Source organism: Stegastes partitus, unplaced genomic scaffold, assembly GCF_000690725.1.
Source record: "Stegastes partitus isolate 25-593 unplaced genomic scaffold, Stegastes_partitus-1.0.2 Scaffold1205, whole genome shotgun sequence".
Classification (NCBI taxonomy): Eukaryota; Metazoa; Chordata; class Actinopteri; family Pomacentridae; genus Stegastes; species Stegastes partitus.
The window spans coordinates 178,985-195,642 of NW_007578936.1; the positions used below are offsets into that span (position 1 = coordinate 178,985).

The window sequence follows — 16,658 nt, forward strand, 5'->3', positions numbered from 1 at the left end:
TCTCGGAGGAAACCCTGTCGAACTAATTGCAATATACATGATTCAGATAGCGGTCTATTATTACCTTTTGATGGCTGTTTATTAAAAACAAAAAGGCATTAACATGAGGGTTTAATCTTTCTGTCCCCCCCACCCCCATTCCTTCCCATATCCTCCAGTGGCAGATATGGTGCACTGAGAGACGGGACGCAGCTGCCATGTTGGCTTTGCACACCAACCTAACACATAATGCTTTGGCTATCCGTTTTCTTTTTATAGACTAAGACACTAGCCATGAAATCCGCGTCTTGTAATCAGCCAAGAGTAATATTTCACTGTTAAATATTGCGTTTTTTTTCCTCAAGACCTGCAACTGTGAGAAAGTGCAGCTCAAGTCCTGCAGTTCAAAGAAGGAAAAAAAAAGGAGCCACACACACGAACCAAGAGCCAAAACAAATAAACAGCTGCAACAACAGGCCGCTCTTTAAGTCATTTACGTGCGTCATGTAGAGATTTTCAGGTGAAACCGAGTCACGCAACTAAAAAAAGAAAATAGATACTGATTAGGCGATTCTCAGATATCACAAATGGTTGCTGCTGTGGACAAAAAGTCCTTTTTGTCGACTTGATAGATGGTTGCAAACCGCCGAGGCCTTCTCCCCGCCTCTCCGCAACTCTGTGACACCATTCAAGTCAAGGTCATATGATAGCCCTGCAGGACTCTTTCCTTTCTAAAGGCCGTCCACCTTGGTCCTGCTGCTTTGAAATCAAACTTGCCATTGTTGTTTTTACTGCCCATGACAAGGACAAAGGGACCGGGCAGCGGGGACACACACACGGCTTGAAATGCAATAGGGCTGGGAATTCCTCTTTAATTTCAATGCTATACTTGATCTCTGGGCTGCATGACTGACCACCTTATTATCTATAGCGACAGGAGCTTATCAATACAGAACTCGCTGGGTCCACAGACCAAAGACAAACACTTCCTTTATGCAGGATGTCCCCTCTGGGCATGAGACACGCTGCACAGGCCAACCAGCTGAATTCCACAACTGAAAGGGTGGGAGACTGAGAATCACTTCTAAAAACACTCAAATTAGTCCAACATAACAGACAGCATTTGCCAAAATGCAAAGAAAATGCTGTGTTTTTATTTAGAAAAACGTGCATTTATGTGAAACAGAAACAGTTTATTGTGTAACAGGGCTGCAGCAAATGATGAATCTTTTTAATTCTTCAAGTTTTTCCATCTGAAAGTGTCAGAACAAGCTGGAAAGTGTTTCTTAAAGCCCAAGACAGGTTCCTCAAATGACTTGTTTTATCCACAACCCAAACATATTCAGTTTACTGACATGGAGGAGGGAAGAAACCAGAAAATATTCACATTTAAGAAGCTAGAATCAGAGGAGCTTTTTTTTAAATTAAAATAATCAGTGCTTAGTTCAAAAGTTGACAACTCATCGATTAATTGATGCAGCTCTGTCGTGCAACTCTGTTCTACAACTTAGAACTTCTGTATTTAGTCAGGTATCTATTCTTGGCAAAACTGGTGGTTGTCACAAATTAAAACTTCTAAGCATGATGCACCTGAATGCATTGGTGGAATATGTTTTAAATCAAATGTGTATGTAAAAACAAACAAACAAACAAAAGTCCAACACATTAAAACTGCAACACACCTAGTTAGACGCTGTGAGATATTTGGAAGGTTTGGAAACAAAACAAAGCAAAATTATGTAAAAATTATCTAAAATAAATCAGATGTTGCAAATTATTACATGTCTTTGTCACAGTTTTATAATTAAAAAATAAAAAACAGAATTTGTGAAGAATTCCTCTTTACAAAAGGCTATAAATCGCCAAAACAATGCATTCATTACCTGGAATAGGTTATATAATTCGCTGCTGCACCACAGTGGCACCACTTGGCACAGAGCTGCTACACAGTTAATTTGAGGGTTTTCGGATTTTCACTCCCTGAGCGTGTTACTAGCAACACCTGCATGCCTGCAATTATCTGATCAGCCAATCACGGGGCAGCAGAGCAGCATTAAAGCCTGCAGATTCAAGTCATATTCATATAAAACACCAGAATCAGGAAAAATGCTGAATTAATCGTCCTGTTTTGCACTCAGCTGCTGAAATCTTCTCAACCGATGACTTAAGCACCAAACTTGATTTAAGATTTATTGGTTTTTCTGCGTGTCACTACAGCTGACAGGCAAAAAGCTCTCCGTTTGTTCTCTACTGCCACCGGCATAAGGAACCTGACTTGCGCTGCTGCTTGGAAATGACCCGAGAGCAAACACGCTCATTCACTCTTTACAATGAGGCACTTTGCTCGGCGCTTTGTTTTAATGAAGCGGCCTGTTGTTGCTGCGTGAATGATGACTTTACAGATAATATAAGAAGCGTAATCATTTGTCTTCTCGAGGGCAGCGAATGTTTGCTTTCAGGGTACAATGTGTTATTCAGCCACTTGAGAAATCACTTGCAGCTAATTAAATGTGATTCAGCGTCACTTGATAAAAGGTGAATTATGAAACTCGATATCAGTCATCACGTCTCCCGTCACAGCTAATAAATGTTGGAAAATGAAGCTGCTGCCAAACTTTATGAGACCGATATCAGTCCTGACAGGTGTTAAATGAATGTGGTTTATTTGTCAGGAGAAACAATATAAATAAAATTCTTATTCTAGTGGTTTTTCCTTGATATCTGCTGCTCAGGATGAGACTTGACTCACCCTGTAAATATTTAGGAAACAGCTTTAAAATGACATTTATCTCAGCCAAATAACCAATACTTTATAAAAAATTAAGTGAATAACTGCTAAATGATTTTCCCTGATGCGTTTAGAAGGAAACATAATCTCTTCATGAATCATGTTGGTGGTTTTTGAGTGTTTATTAGGTTGAGCAATAGGTTGAATTTTAAAGCGACTAAACTGAGAACAAAGGATTGCATTGTTTGCTACAAAACACTCGGTTAAAGCCTGTATTTGTTAAAGATCATAGTCTTTAGTTAAACTGAGAACAAAAAACACTGTGTGTTTAGTTTTGTGTCACCATTCGCCACGTTTCCTTAAAATTGCCAAGCAAATTTGAGGTGAAGTTTTGAAATGGCTCAGAAAGTTTTAAAAGGAAACGCTTTAGCATTAGCTGCGTTGGAGTGAATAAAGTCGGTGGCTGCGTGGTGTCCTCGGAGGGTTTGTTACGTAATAAACAGAAGAGCAGAAGCCAAAAACAAAATCAGTTCTTTGCCAACCACTAAAAAGAAGAAAAAACAAACCACCGACAAGAGAAAAATGGGGGAAACTCTTCTGAAATTGTTTTCAATCTGGCAAGTTGGGATTTGTCTTTCATGTCAGCTGGAATCGATCATGTTTATGCTGCCTGGAGGCGGAGAAATTGAAAGAAGCTGGAAAATATAATCAGTCGTGTGAGTTAAATGGTCTTTTTCAAAAAACAAAACAAAACAAAAACGGTGTTTCCATCTACCACAAGGCAAATGAACCCTTTTTGAAAAAAGTGGCCTCACATGAGCGTTTTTTGAGAAATCTGTGAAGCTTTTTTTCAAATTTTGCAGTTGAAATAACGTTTTCCTCTACATTTCTTCAAAGTCCACTCACAATATACGTCTTTTTCACCATTTCACCAGATGAACACTGAGGTATAACAAATTCAACATGAATGTTTTACTAATATGCCTAAAAAGAAACACAGAAAACACACTTGGAATAATCTATTGCATTGTATTTTATTGTACAATTGGCATTTTTAACTGCATAAGAAAAGAGGAGGACTGTATCTTCATTAGTCTATAACACAATCTCTAAACGCGCAACACGTTTTGCTAATGAACCCCAGCAGGAGTCAGTTAAACCTGACTCACTGCTTCATGCAAAAGCGACTTTAACTGCGCCCTTTCATTAGCTAACATCAGTTTGATGTGTTGCAATTTCACACCGACGCCATCCGAGCCTCGACTGAAAACAAACAGGCAGCGGGGTGGGTGGTGGCAGCAGCACACCTTCGGTTTCAGATGTGAACCTCCCCAACAATGGACACCCTCAGGCATCCTGCACAGGTGTGACCTGGATTTGATAAAAAACTTAACTTCTTACCCAGTGCAAATAAAGCCAAAGCTGCCCAGGTGCAGCTTTTGTTTGTGTGTGACTTTTGGCAGTGAGGCAGCTTTCGCAACAGGCCCTGGGAAGCAAAGGCACAATAAAAAAGGCAAGGCAGTGCAAGCTTTGCAAGTTCATCTGATCGCAAAGATAGCGGCGGGCTCCTTCTACAGACCAGAACCTGAGAACACTAAACGCATCAGAGTCAATATTTAGAATGCAAATTAGGCTCTTCTTTTTTTTAGCTAGTATCCTAAAAAAAAAAAAAAAAGGGAAATAGGAACCGGACACAAAGGGAAGATGAGTTCTGCTCATCCAGAGCCACGTCTGCTATCAATCTTTTGTAACAGCACCGTGGGCGGGACACAAGAGACAGCATCAGCCGACGAGTGCACTAACTGACAGGTGTAATTTCAACCTGACTTGAAAGGCCGAGCGTGACATGAAAGGAGGACAAAGCAGCGACCCTTCTGATGAATGAGAAGGAAGATGACAATGAATGTGTCATCCATTTCAAGGAGAGGCAATAAGTCAGCTTTAAGTATTTTCTTTTCCTCGTCCTTTGTGCGCCTGAAACGGATGATTTTCCGCGTCCTTACGGCCCTTCACAACAAAGATGGAACTCTTTATGATGAATTAAGTAGGTGACACTTGAGACTGTCAGCCAATGCCGGCTGAGTTCACGACAGTAAAAGACTTTAAAATCAAATCAAACTAAATCAGGCAATTTGTGTTTCCCTAAAACATAAAACAAATCATTCAGAGTGACTAATGTGTCTTTTTCCTCAATATAGCCTCATTTTTCCCTGCAAGTAAAAGTCCTGCACCTCTACGGAAACAACACAGCCATGACAAGAAGTGAAAAGAACTCAAACATGTCTTCTGTGCAGTTTGACACAGTTATAATGCCACAAATCATAAAAGACCACAAAAAAAGCTGAATTTCTGTGATTATTTTTTTTACAAAAATTAAAAAAGACCTTCCAAATGCCCACAAGTGTTACCAACACTAGAATAAAATGGTGGGTCTACATACCATAGATATTTTACCGTTTTTAAAACTTCAACAAAATCGGCCTTAAAAAGAAAAAAAGAAAGAAAAAAAGAAAAATGAATGTATTGTCCAACAACTTGCTCCTCTATATACCATTTTTGAGCCATGCTGCATTTATTTTACAGCTCTAACATGTTTTATTTGGCTCTTAAAGTCTCTAATTTGCTTCCATACTTGTCTTTTTATCCATTTTGTGTAAACACTGCCTGCAGTTCAGCCAAAAATCACAGAACTGTTGTCAGGTGACTGTTGGTTAAAGCCAAGTTACTGTTTGCTTTTTACAGAAACTGGAGCAAATGTGTTACTTTAACTACATGTAGAATAAAGCAATTGTGATGAAATATTACCATTTTAAGCTTAGATTTTTGCAATGGAACTGCATGTCACATATTTTATTTGTTCAAGGACATGTGGAAAGTCCAAACGCTTTCTGCTTTTACTGTTTCTGGCCATCTTGCTCCTCTGTATTTCTACTTCTGAGCCATGCTGCAGTTATTTTACAGCTCAAGAATGTTTAATTTTGCTCTTAAATTCTTAAATTCTTAAATTCGCTTCTATAATTGCCTTTATCCGTTCTGTGTAGACACTGCCAGCGGTTTAGCCGAGAAGACACAGAATATTTGTCACGTGACAATTGGTTGTAGCTGAGTCAGTTACGGCTTCTTATCTGCCGTTTTGACTTTTTACAGAATGTGATCTGGTGTTTTATTTTTATGTATGTAAAAAAAAAAGTAATTGCGACAAAATGTTATAATTTTGTGGTTAAATTTGGTTAACTTTGCCCATGCAACAGCATCACATAACTGATTTGTTCAAGGACGGCCGAAAAGTTGGGAATCTTTCTGTTTTTACTGTTTCTGGCTCTTTTTAAAGATAACATGCCTTTGAAACCCACCAGCAGGTTTTGGGGTTCACAGGGTTAAAGCATGCACAGTGTTATGAATGAAATACCTAAAATAACAATAATGTGCAAACACAAAAAAAATGATGGAAAAAGTGTGGGACAAGGGCTGCTTTGCATTAGAGTGCAGTTTAAAAAAAAAAAAAAAAAAAAGTGCCGAGGATGAGGAGCTGGAATGCGTTAGCGGGACTGATCCTCAGGTCTGAGGAGCGTGGCAGCGAGGGGCTTAAGTCATGTGTTCAATAGGCCTTCAGAAAGCTCATGTTGAACAGTGTGAGGATACTTTACGACGCCGGGTGGTCTTACTATCGAACCTTATCGAAGACAAACACGGGCCATTTGACACTTTCATAAAGAGGATTTCAGGTGTAACGGAGAGCAGAGGGAAGAAATCCAAACCGTGTCCAACTCGTTCCTACTGCATTTGCAATTTTTTGCAGATGTTAGTTTGAAAATACGCATGTAGCAGCCTATAAATACCAGTTGGATCAACGCATACCAGCAAATTACAATTAAAATATTAAAAAAGTCCAAACTGAATGTAAAGCATGCACGGAACAAGGCGCGGCACATGTTTTAGCATACGTCTGCACATGTGCAAATGTTGTCTGGAATACATCTGTGTAATGTAAATATACCGATGAGGTCAAGCCTCGTCAAACTGTATTAAGATTACCTGTTACGTAAACAGTTTCAAAGAGGAGAAGTATTAAGCGCACAAATGTGGGTTCAATTTTAAACAGAATGGAGCTCAAAGGAAAATAAACATCTTCCCGATCCAATTTTTTCAGCAAAGGGGGGCTCTTAAGAGACGAAAAGTAGGACGAGGTGGGAAAATATCGAGTCAGCAAAACAAGGTTAGAGATGCACAACGTGATATTTTGCTTGTTTTTAATGTGGCTCTCTTGTCTGTACACAGAATGAAATATATATGTATATATTTGCTAATGTCTCTCTGAAGGTTCCTTTTAAAGAAAAGTTCTCAAATGGCTTAAGGTCTGAGGGGCTTTTGCATGGTAGTGTTTACTCAGCGAACATCCAGTGGGAAAACCGTTCGGTGTTACGACTTCTAACTCCCCTCCGTGCACTTCATGTGATCTCATAATTGCAAAGCCCACAGGGGCAGGTAAATGGAGGTCAAACAAAAACTCCTTTTTTGTACTCCGGCATCTTGGAAGTGAATCATTTGAAGTCTATCAACACCAACACTCCCTGCAGAACAATGCAGAGCACATGCCCTCGGACGGTGCACGCTCCATTCATCAAATGCTATAAGGAAAGACGGAGAATTGTGTTAAAAGCAATGTTTGCAGTAAAAAAAAAAAAAAAAGCCCGCTTCACAGTTAGAGGTAGAAGCCTTTCCCCTGGTGCATCTAGGTTTTATTAGGCGTGCAGGTTTTGCTCATGGTTTAAAAACACAACTCTGGGCTCACTAAACACCAATCAGATTCCAAAACCAACTCGCATAAAGAAGCATCAGTTCTACTTAAAAGGTCCAACCAGATTTCTGAGACAACTTCATCCGATCTTGTTCATGTGTATCTAAATATGTAAGTATGGATGCTTTCTATAACCGCACATAGAACATGAGCTCTCTAGTCATTAAAGTAACAAATATAAAACAATAACGTGTTTTTGGCAACTTGTGTAGGTAGATAATCACCATTAGATTGAACATTTTTGTTAATTACAGAAGAACTCTGCAATATCAATATTTCCTATATGCAATATGTGCAACCGCAACCTTTCATTTATTACCACTATTAGATTGTATATGACTATATTGTGCAGTTCTGTATGTTTCACTGATGTTCCTACATTTTTACATTCGACCCTTCACTGCTGTAACACTGAAGATTTTCTGATCTTATTAGTAGTTAATAGTCACTGTTGTGTTCTGGAACTTCCTCCTCAGCAGCAGCTGCGTCCGACTATTCAAAGGCTGGCTCGCCCAAATTAATATTAAATAACATCCATGAAAATAAGTATGCTTCCGTAATAGCGACGGTTGAGGGTTGAAGCATTGACAAACCAGTAACTCGAGCCTCAAAGTGGCAGATAATGCAACACTTCCACCACCACTAATAAGCCTTTTCTTCTCACACTCAATCTCCTCACTGTTGACAGCCCTAAAGATAATTTAATTCTTTTTCTTGGACAGCAGCTTTAGAAAAGAGACGTTTTCTGGACTTTCATTCCAACTGCTTCCCACTCTGCTGCAAGCTGCCCCGGTGTGAGCCGGAGGTCACCGTCTGCTGAAGCCAAACAGACGCTCTCCGCTCATCAGCTGCACCTGGAGATCCAGTCCGTGAAAATCACAAACAGAGTCTGTGACGGAGCCAGAGCTCAACTCGCCCAGCTCAGACAAATGTGGATGAAACGGCTTGTAGTAGTAGTGACTCCAGAACCCTGTTTTCTCACCAACACAAGTCATCAGACCTCTTTAAATGTAGAATAAATGTCCTTATCGTCCAGCAGCAACTTGAAGGTTTTCCAACAAGACAACCCAACAGATTCCAGAGTCTACTAATACCTAATGCTACCAGAGTCTACTTTTACGACAACAACTCTTTCTTCCAAAAAATTCCTAAAATGGATTCTCAATAAAGTTTTAAGAGAAACATATTTTCTCCCAGATTACGTTTGCTTGCAACAAATCATGAAATCACCATATACTTGCCAGTTCTCTGATTTACTGTCACTCCTTGTCAGCCCACCAGGGACTCATCACTCTGGTACATTTCCCTAAACCTAACCAAGCGATTTTGAGGCCTAAACTTAACTAGTTGCAACTGGTTCAGAATGCAGCGGCTCCAGTTCTTACTTAAATTACATCCCCCTGATCCTGACTTCGTTCCACTGCCTACCTGTTTATTTTTATACAATACCAGAAATGTTGACCCTGTATGAGCCACTTCTCTGCCTTACACCGTCCGTCTTCTGACTGTTCTGAAGTCAAGGCTTAAATCTAATCTTTATTCGTTCTCTTTATTATGACATGGCATGTTTGTTGCTTTTATTATTTTAATCGTGTCTGTTGGTGTTTGTTGTATTGATTTAACTTTGTTCAAATATTTCTTCATTTTTTCATCTTGGTCTCTCAGGCCTGTCTGGTCTTCTCTCATTGAATACCTGACTATTCTCTTTATTGGCTTGTCTGTAAAGCACCTTGTAAACTCCGCTTTTTAAAAAGGAAGTTAATGTTTTTACTAATCATGCTAGTTCATCAAGCCCCTCATTTGCATGCCATTCAATTCATAACGTACCTACACATTTTGCAGGTAAAAAATCTCTACAAGTATCAAGACTATAATATGGTCCCAAAACACCTCTACTTTTACTATATTCAGTATCTGCAAAGGCAGATCTGTTGGACATCAGCAGCCCTTTAAATGGCCTGTATCATTGCTAATGATTCCCAACAAAGAAGCAATTCAAGAGACCTATTCCCACCATTTAAACAAAATGCAAGGTTGCAAGATAAGAAAAGTATTTTACTGATTTAGATTAACCTTTTAAATTGCAAGCATTATTCTGATAAGCTGTGATGGCATAATGATGTCAGTAATTGCATCAGCTTGATATTATGTGGAAATTAAACTCAAATGTTTACAACTCAACCCAAGTTCAGGTAACTTAATGAAACTGGCTTGACGATTGGATTTTTCTTCATGTATCTAAACATTCCTGCACAATTTCAGACAGTTAATTTAAAGATACCATTAATTGTAGTGGAAAAGCTTATTCTTCAGACCCAGTGTAGATTGTTGGTTGAACATTACTTCATTAGAAGTTGTATAACTCAAAAGTTTTATGCTGATTCCAAATTTCCAAACATAATTGTTTGGTTTAAATATGGGCCACCTTCTATTTAGCTCACTATGTGTTTTATCTTCCATTCTGATGACTGATAAGCAGAAAACAGCCATAACGATCTGCAACCTGTCGCGGTTGTGTAAATAAGCACATGTCAAATCTCACCCTGAAAATGCAGGGGTGTATTAAGTAGTTTCAGTGCCTAAACTTAATCAAGCACGACTAAACTGCAAGTAAACACTGAGTGAAAAACAACCTAAAAGATGGAACTCAAGTCTCCTGCAGCTCCTCAAACCTCCAAACCTCTGTGGATTTGTTTGCCTTTTTTAAAGTGTGAAATGAGGCAATAACAGAGCTCCATGAATGGGGTGATAACGCTCCGACTGAGCCTATGAGAAGGTGGAGGAGGTCCCTGCTAGCTCATATATATATATATATATATATATATATGTATAATGGAAATGATCAGCAATGATAATGGCCATTTAAAGGGTGTACAGTTAATGCATACAGACCTTCACTGACTTTAACAGCAAGAACTATGACACAGTTTATGAAAATTAAAGACTGTGTTGTGCAAGGTTAAATAAACTATACAGAGGAAACACTGAGTCATACGTGTTCCTCAGGTTGGTAAAACCCCTTCTAGCTCCTCAGGTGAGCCCCTTTTAAAAAAAGATCTTTGAAAAAGCTCACCTAGGACGAGGTAGTTTTTGTAAGCGGGGTTTTGTGGATGGGAGAGGGCTGGGCAGCTGGCTCTCATGGTATTTGGGGAGGGACCGGGGTTGGGGTGGAGGTGGGGGGCATTTCCACTCAACTTGACACAGTATGGATTTTGTTCCCATCCTAATGGAATTGCAGAAATATTTGAGGGGAATCCCATTACGTAGCAATTGGAGTGCTGTAATAATGTACTCACAGTCATTTTCCCACTGCGGTTGGCCTCCTCTCGCTCTGCCAGGGCTTTCAGGAAGTTATCTTTGAGTTCTTTTCCTGCACTTGCCAGTGTCCTGGAAAAGACAACACTCAAACGGTTTGAAATGTTTCTCTTAACCCTGAAAAAAAAAAAAAAAAGTCACATGAAGCCTTAAAGGTTCTTTATGGAAGGTTTTCACCCTTTAACATACTGGAGCTACAGGCGACTCCGGCCTATCGCTGCTCTCACACGAGCACAGAAATAAACATCACTGAAATGGATGGAATTAAATATTCTTCAACGCTGTCAAAACAGGCAAAAAAAATTACAAATCTTAATATTTAATTCTACAACTCCATTTTGTAAGCACATTAAGAGTAACTCAAGCCACCAAAACTCTCTCAAACACTCCAAATACCATTTTTAAATCTAAAATACCATAAATATTGTTAATAAATCAGGTTTTGTCTGAAATTAATCTGAAAACTATAAAAAATCAGCATCAGAATGTCACAGCTGCCTTTCTTTTATTCTTTTTTTTTTTACAACTCCAGTATGCAAAGTGATATCATTCATATCGGAGTTAAATGACTTTATACGACACTGTGGCAGCTTTTTACACTTTAGGCCAGCCCGTTGCCATGGAAACGTGGTTTTTGGCGCACACTGACGTATCCGCACCTGAAAAAACACTGGCACTAATATTTGAACAGTTAACACTGCAGCACAAGCAACAGAACCCTGGCGTGCATCCAGGATGGACTGTGTAAAACATTCATCGGATCTGCAGCGAGTTAACGTCTTAGAGGCAGTAAACAGGTCATTGGTGACCTCTCAGTTGTGGTTAAGAATGCAGAAGAAGAAGAGGAAAGACTGAAAAAAAAATGATGAAGAAAAGGCTATCAGTTATATTAAAGATACAGTGCAGTAGAGCAAACACAGAGCAGCAGTGTTTCTACTGACTTCAGCTGCCTGAAATGATTATCTGCATTTAAAAGTATTGATTTAAATTCATATTTACATGCAGTTTTTCCTTCTATTGAAGTATTTTAAGCCGAATCATGTGAACAACCTAATTTGACCTTTACTGAAATCACCAACTTTATAGTTGGTTAGTTTCATCATTGTACAACTTTTATCTAATGCAGCCACATTTCTAGCACATATTTGCAGTCACATCAGGAAAACCATTTACCTGATATTACCAGTTACATCTGCAACAATTAATCCATTGTTTAATTAGCTGACACCTATTAGATTCATCAGCAACTATTCTGAAAGTTGAATAATCGGTATGAGTCAAGAAAAAAAGTCAAAATTCTGATTGCAGCCACTCAAATTTTTAATATTTTTCAGATTTCTTTACTCCTCTCTGACTATCCATCCATCCATCCATCCATCCATCCATCCATCCATCCATCCATCATCTATACACCACTTAATCCTCACTAGGGTCATGGGGGGCTGGAGTCTATCCCAGCCGACTGAGGCTGAGGGTGAAGGCAGGGGACACCCTGGACAGGTCACCAGTCTATCACAGGGCTACACTTAGAGACAGACAACCAAGCACACTCACATTCACACCTACAGACAATTTAGAATCACCAATGAACCTCAACATGTCTTTGGACTGTGTGGGAGGAAGCTGGAGAACTCGGAGAGAACCCACGCTGCATGGGGAGAACATGCAAACTCCACGCAGAACCGGCGACCTTCTTGCTGCGAGACAACAGTGCTAACCAGCTGCGCCACCTTGCAGCCCACGGTGCTAACCACTGCTAGTCATTAGAGTACGTCATGTTAGGCTTCAGAAAACACTAATTCTCATTTTTCACCACTTTCTGACATTTTTTTAGAGCCAACAACTAAAGGATTAATTCAGAAAATAATTGACAAGGAAATTAACAATAACTTCAACCCTTCAGCATTAATGAGCATTAACACAAACACAAAAGTAGTTCAGGTTTAACGTGTAATTCTTTGATATAAGAGCTGATACAATAGTTAAATACCAAACCAGTAGTTTGACATCTTACATTCAGAAAAATAAACATGTTGTTCTACAAAGCTGACATTTTTATTGGACCAAAGTAGACAAAATCCCGTACAAGAAACTGACAAATCACGATTTGAATCAGGAAATGAAAGCATATCAAAAGATGATCGACCATAAATCAGCTTTTGTTTGGCCAACTTGGAAGGTTTTGAAATTTACTGCTACGGACACATTCGCTCTGTTGCGAACTCTGGACCGAGGTTCAACACTCAGATCTTTGCAGACATTGTGAGAGGAAGCAATAATCCCAAACTTCCCTGCAAACACCTGTGAGTTTGCACCAGCAACCCCCTTGTTGTAAATCTCTGTCTTTCATGTTGACTCCAGCTCTGTCTGCTTCACTGTCCAAAAGAACAGACAAGTTCAGTTATATTTCACATTAATGGCTCCTCAAATCCACTTTCCATCCCAGAAGCACTTTAAAAAGCCTCAGCAGCCACAACAAGCACGGACAAACAGCCAGTTTCTGCTCTTAGCCTCGCTTGGCATTACGGCAAAAAAGAGAACAGGATCTGAATGTTTAAATTTACTAGAATTTGGAAAAGGTTTGTAATTTATACTAGTCGTTTGGCCCGTGCCCCATAATGAAAGTCTTAGAGGAATCACACGGTGGTAAAAGTGCAGGGACAGCACATACTTGGAGGCTAGAAGCTCACTTCATCTTCTGAGTGAGTGAAGGATTGCTGCTGGGTCATGGGGGCCGAGGCCCCAAAGTAAACACAGGTGTTGAGGAGGCAAGTGACTGGGGTTACCCCATCCAGTAGCTAAAGCAACACACACAGTCACGGAGAGTGAATAATACTTCAGTGAAACATATGGACCACTGCAAGTTCGAGTTTCCCGTCAATTAACAAATTTCTTATCAAGCCTCATTTAGGAGGGATAACAAGAATTTCACTATTAAATGATGGTTATTAGCGGCTAATGACCGGGTATTAAGCTAACTGTGATTTAGGCCTGTGTTTTAAGTGTTTTGTTTTTGGATTGTGGTTGGGCAGGTGGGCCGTGGAATTGTTAGAAAAGCAGGGAGGGGGGAAGTGAGTGGTCGTCATCTGGCCCGTTGAAAAAAAAAGTACATCTGTCTGAGAGCATCTGTCCTACAGATATGAAATGACTTTTACAAAGTATACGTGCTGTTACGGCAGTAAAAAGAGGGAAACTCAACAAAACACCATAAATCCGACTTCAGTTAGTATTAGTGTATCTGCTTTTGGACACTTAGAAGCTTTCCTAACGTAGGATTTTAAGGTCTACCTCACCATAAAAGACAACACCACAAGTTTCCCTGACCAGCTGTCCCGCCATGATGCAAAAACATCTTTTAATCATCTAAACGTTTTAAATTAATAGTATACGTTGGGAAGGCTAAAGCTACATGTCTGATTCAGAAGAAGATCCCTGCTCTAAAACAAAGCAGGGAGCTGCGATAGTGGCGGTGGAGGTTAAGGTGCTGGTGACACAATGAAACGTGAGAAGTAATTGGCTTAAAGGCTTATCAGATGCCAAACGCTCAAAAAACAGGAGTTTATTACAACTGCAGCTCGTTTATCGCTCATCAGGACTAACGCAAAAGTATGCTGTCATAATACACACATGCAAATATTTAATTGAGACTCTGCAAAACCTTTTTAGAAAACGCTGCAGTTTCAGATGTTTTGCCGGATAATCTTTGTAATGCCGCTGCACCAACAGACTGGTCCAACTGAAATGAGCTGCATCATGGGGGGAATAACGTTAGCATTGATACTAAGAGGGACGTAAGCCATCGATCGATACACCGTACTTGATCAGGTACGAAATTTTGTCCATTAAATGTTTGTCAGAAGTCTGCGTCGACATACTTGTGCTGCCAGAAAAGAAATTTTGGAGCTTCACTTGGAGTATTCTGGCAGTTTATCAGTTGTTGTCAACTGTAGCATGCTAGCTGAGTTAGCCTTCAAAACTGGGTAGAGCCTGTGCCACTTTTAGTAAACATGTACGATGTGTTAACTCACATTATGCATTAAGTATTTATTGGTGTTCACTGTAAATACTAGACCGCCTTTTGTTTGCTTAGATTATAAATAAACTAGGCTGTCTGCAGTGTTGATAAAAAAGAGAAAGGAATCACAATTTTGTACAATTTTTGAAGCTGAAGTTTTACCTTCAGCATGAATATGCTGCCCCTAAAAGTCCTGATGGACATAGTTGAGAGTCAACAGCTCCTTTATTATTTTCTTATCGACAGTTTGCATCGTGTAAGTAACCGAACAGGAAGAAATATTATTTGGTTGTTTTCTCACCGAACTGTGACTTCAAAACCAAGGCTCAAGCTGAAAAGTGATTTTTGTGTAGCGTCACACCCCTCGATTAGGCATAGAAATTGTGTGACTTCACAAACAGCAATTTGCATCTAGTCTCTAATTAACGATTTTGGTTTCTTCCTAAATGCAACCATGATTGCTTCTTAAAATAAATGAAACTTTCCCTTCAGAAGGAGCCAGTTTGGAAATTCACATGGTTTGGTTCTGTCGTTTGTGTATGAAACGTGTTTAATTGCGAGAGAATAAAAAACGGCGTGCAGCACAGAATCCTTACGTAATTGTAAGACAAATATTTCTCAAGTGTTAACACAGCTAGCATCCCCATAGCATAAAGCAGGAGTAGTAAGAAAAACATTCCCAGAGCCCGTACCTTGTAACACTAGCTACTAAACGTATCTCATAACAACCACACCCTCCAGATGTTGCATTCAGCGACAACACCTGCCAGCCGCAAGTTATAAAACGATGGCATGAAAACGTGTCGCACAACCAGAAACTTGACCACGACTCGGCGTGCCTCTTGGTCGTCACCGTGCTACAAACCAGAGCTTATGTAATGCTTTGTCCACCTCTGTTGGGGGTGAACAGCTGTTACTGCATAGCGACGATCTTGCGAGTGTGTTTACACATGTATAAACACACCGCTGCAGCACATACCAAAACTCAGAGGCTTCTTCCTGCACCACGAGCCTCCTAAACTGATGTTTTTAACTACTTAAGCTCAGTAATATCAAACCACAGACATGTTCTGGCCTTCGTGTTTTCATACATTTCTAACACCTTTTTGCACAGATTATTGCATTGTGTTAATTTAGGTGCATAAAATGAACAAACATCTGACAGTTCTTGGTGTCTAGTGAACAAAATAATGTAAGAAAAGGGAAAAGTCTTTCTTTAGTTTCTGCTATGCTAGAAATTGAGAACTTCCAGAGTCATGATCTGTAACAACGTGCTCAGAAAAGATTCTTTAATTCCCTCTCCTTCATTTGGACATTTTCTGCATCTATTATTTAACAAAACAGCTAAAAGCTGATTAAAACAGCTGAAAGATGTTCTACTTTAAACAATCACAACAGATTCTCATTCTATTGTTGCTGCACCCTAAACAACTTTTAGCTCTTGAAATTTACAGCAACTTTCCTAAGATGCAGATTTGCGACATGCAACCTTGATTTATTTATTTTTTTTAAGTTTACATTTAAGAATTACACATCTTTTTTCCACATGTAATGGGCAGGCCGAAGGGGCAAGTGTAAAGTGGCCGGTTGAAAGTTTGCTTTCAGGAATCTAAAAGCAAAACAAGTTTCTGATTATCTAGTTCTTAGAAATCTGTAATAGTTTGTGAGAACTAATCTGACCATCATCACAGATCAGCCTCATAACTGAGGGCGAGCAGGGACCTTCTCCACCTTCTAGTATGCTCAGAATAGGTGCATTATCTTCCACTTTAATCACTGATAAACAGAAAGTAACCATGATGATGCAGATGGTCTCTAGCGGT

General features: G+C 39.6%; 1 protein-coding gene across 1 annotated transcript in view; it reads right to left on the reverse strand.

Moving 5' to 3' along the window:
* cfap299 (cilia and flagella associated protein 299) overlaps window positions 1-16,658 on the reverse strand; it is a 97,218-nt gene that overhangs the window by 65,380 nt on the left and 15,180 nt on the right. Inside the window, exon 3 of the mRNA XM_008297281.1 lies at window positions 10,802-10,892. Coding sequence (XP_008295503.1) covers window positions 10,802-10,892 — 91 coding nt within the window. The remainder of the gene's footprint in view (window positions 1-10,801; window positions 10,893-16,658) is intronic.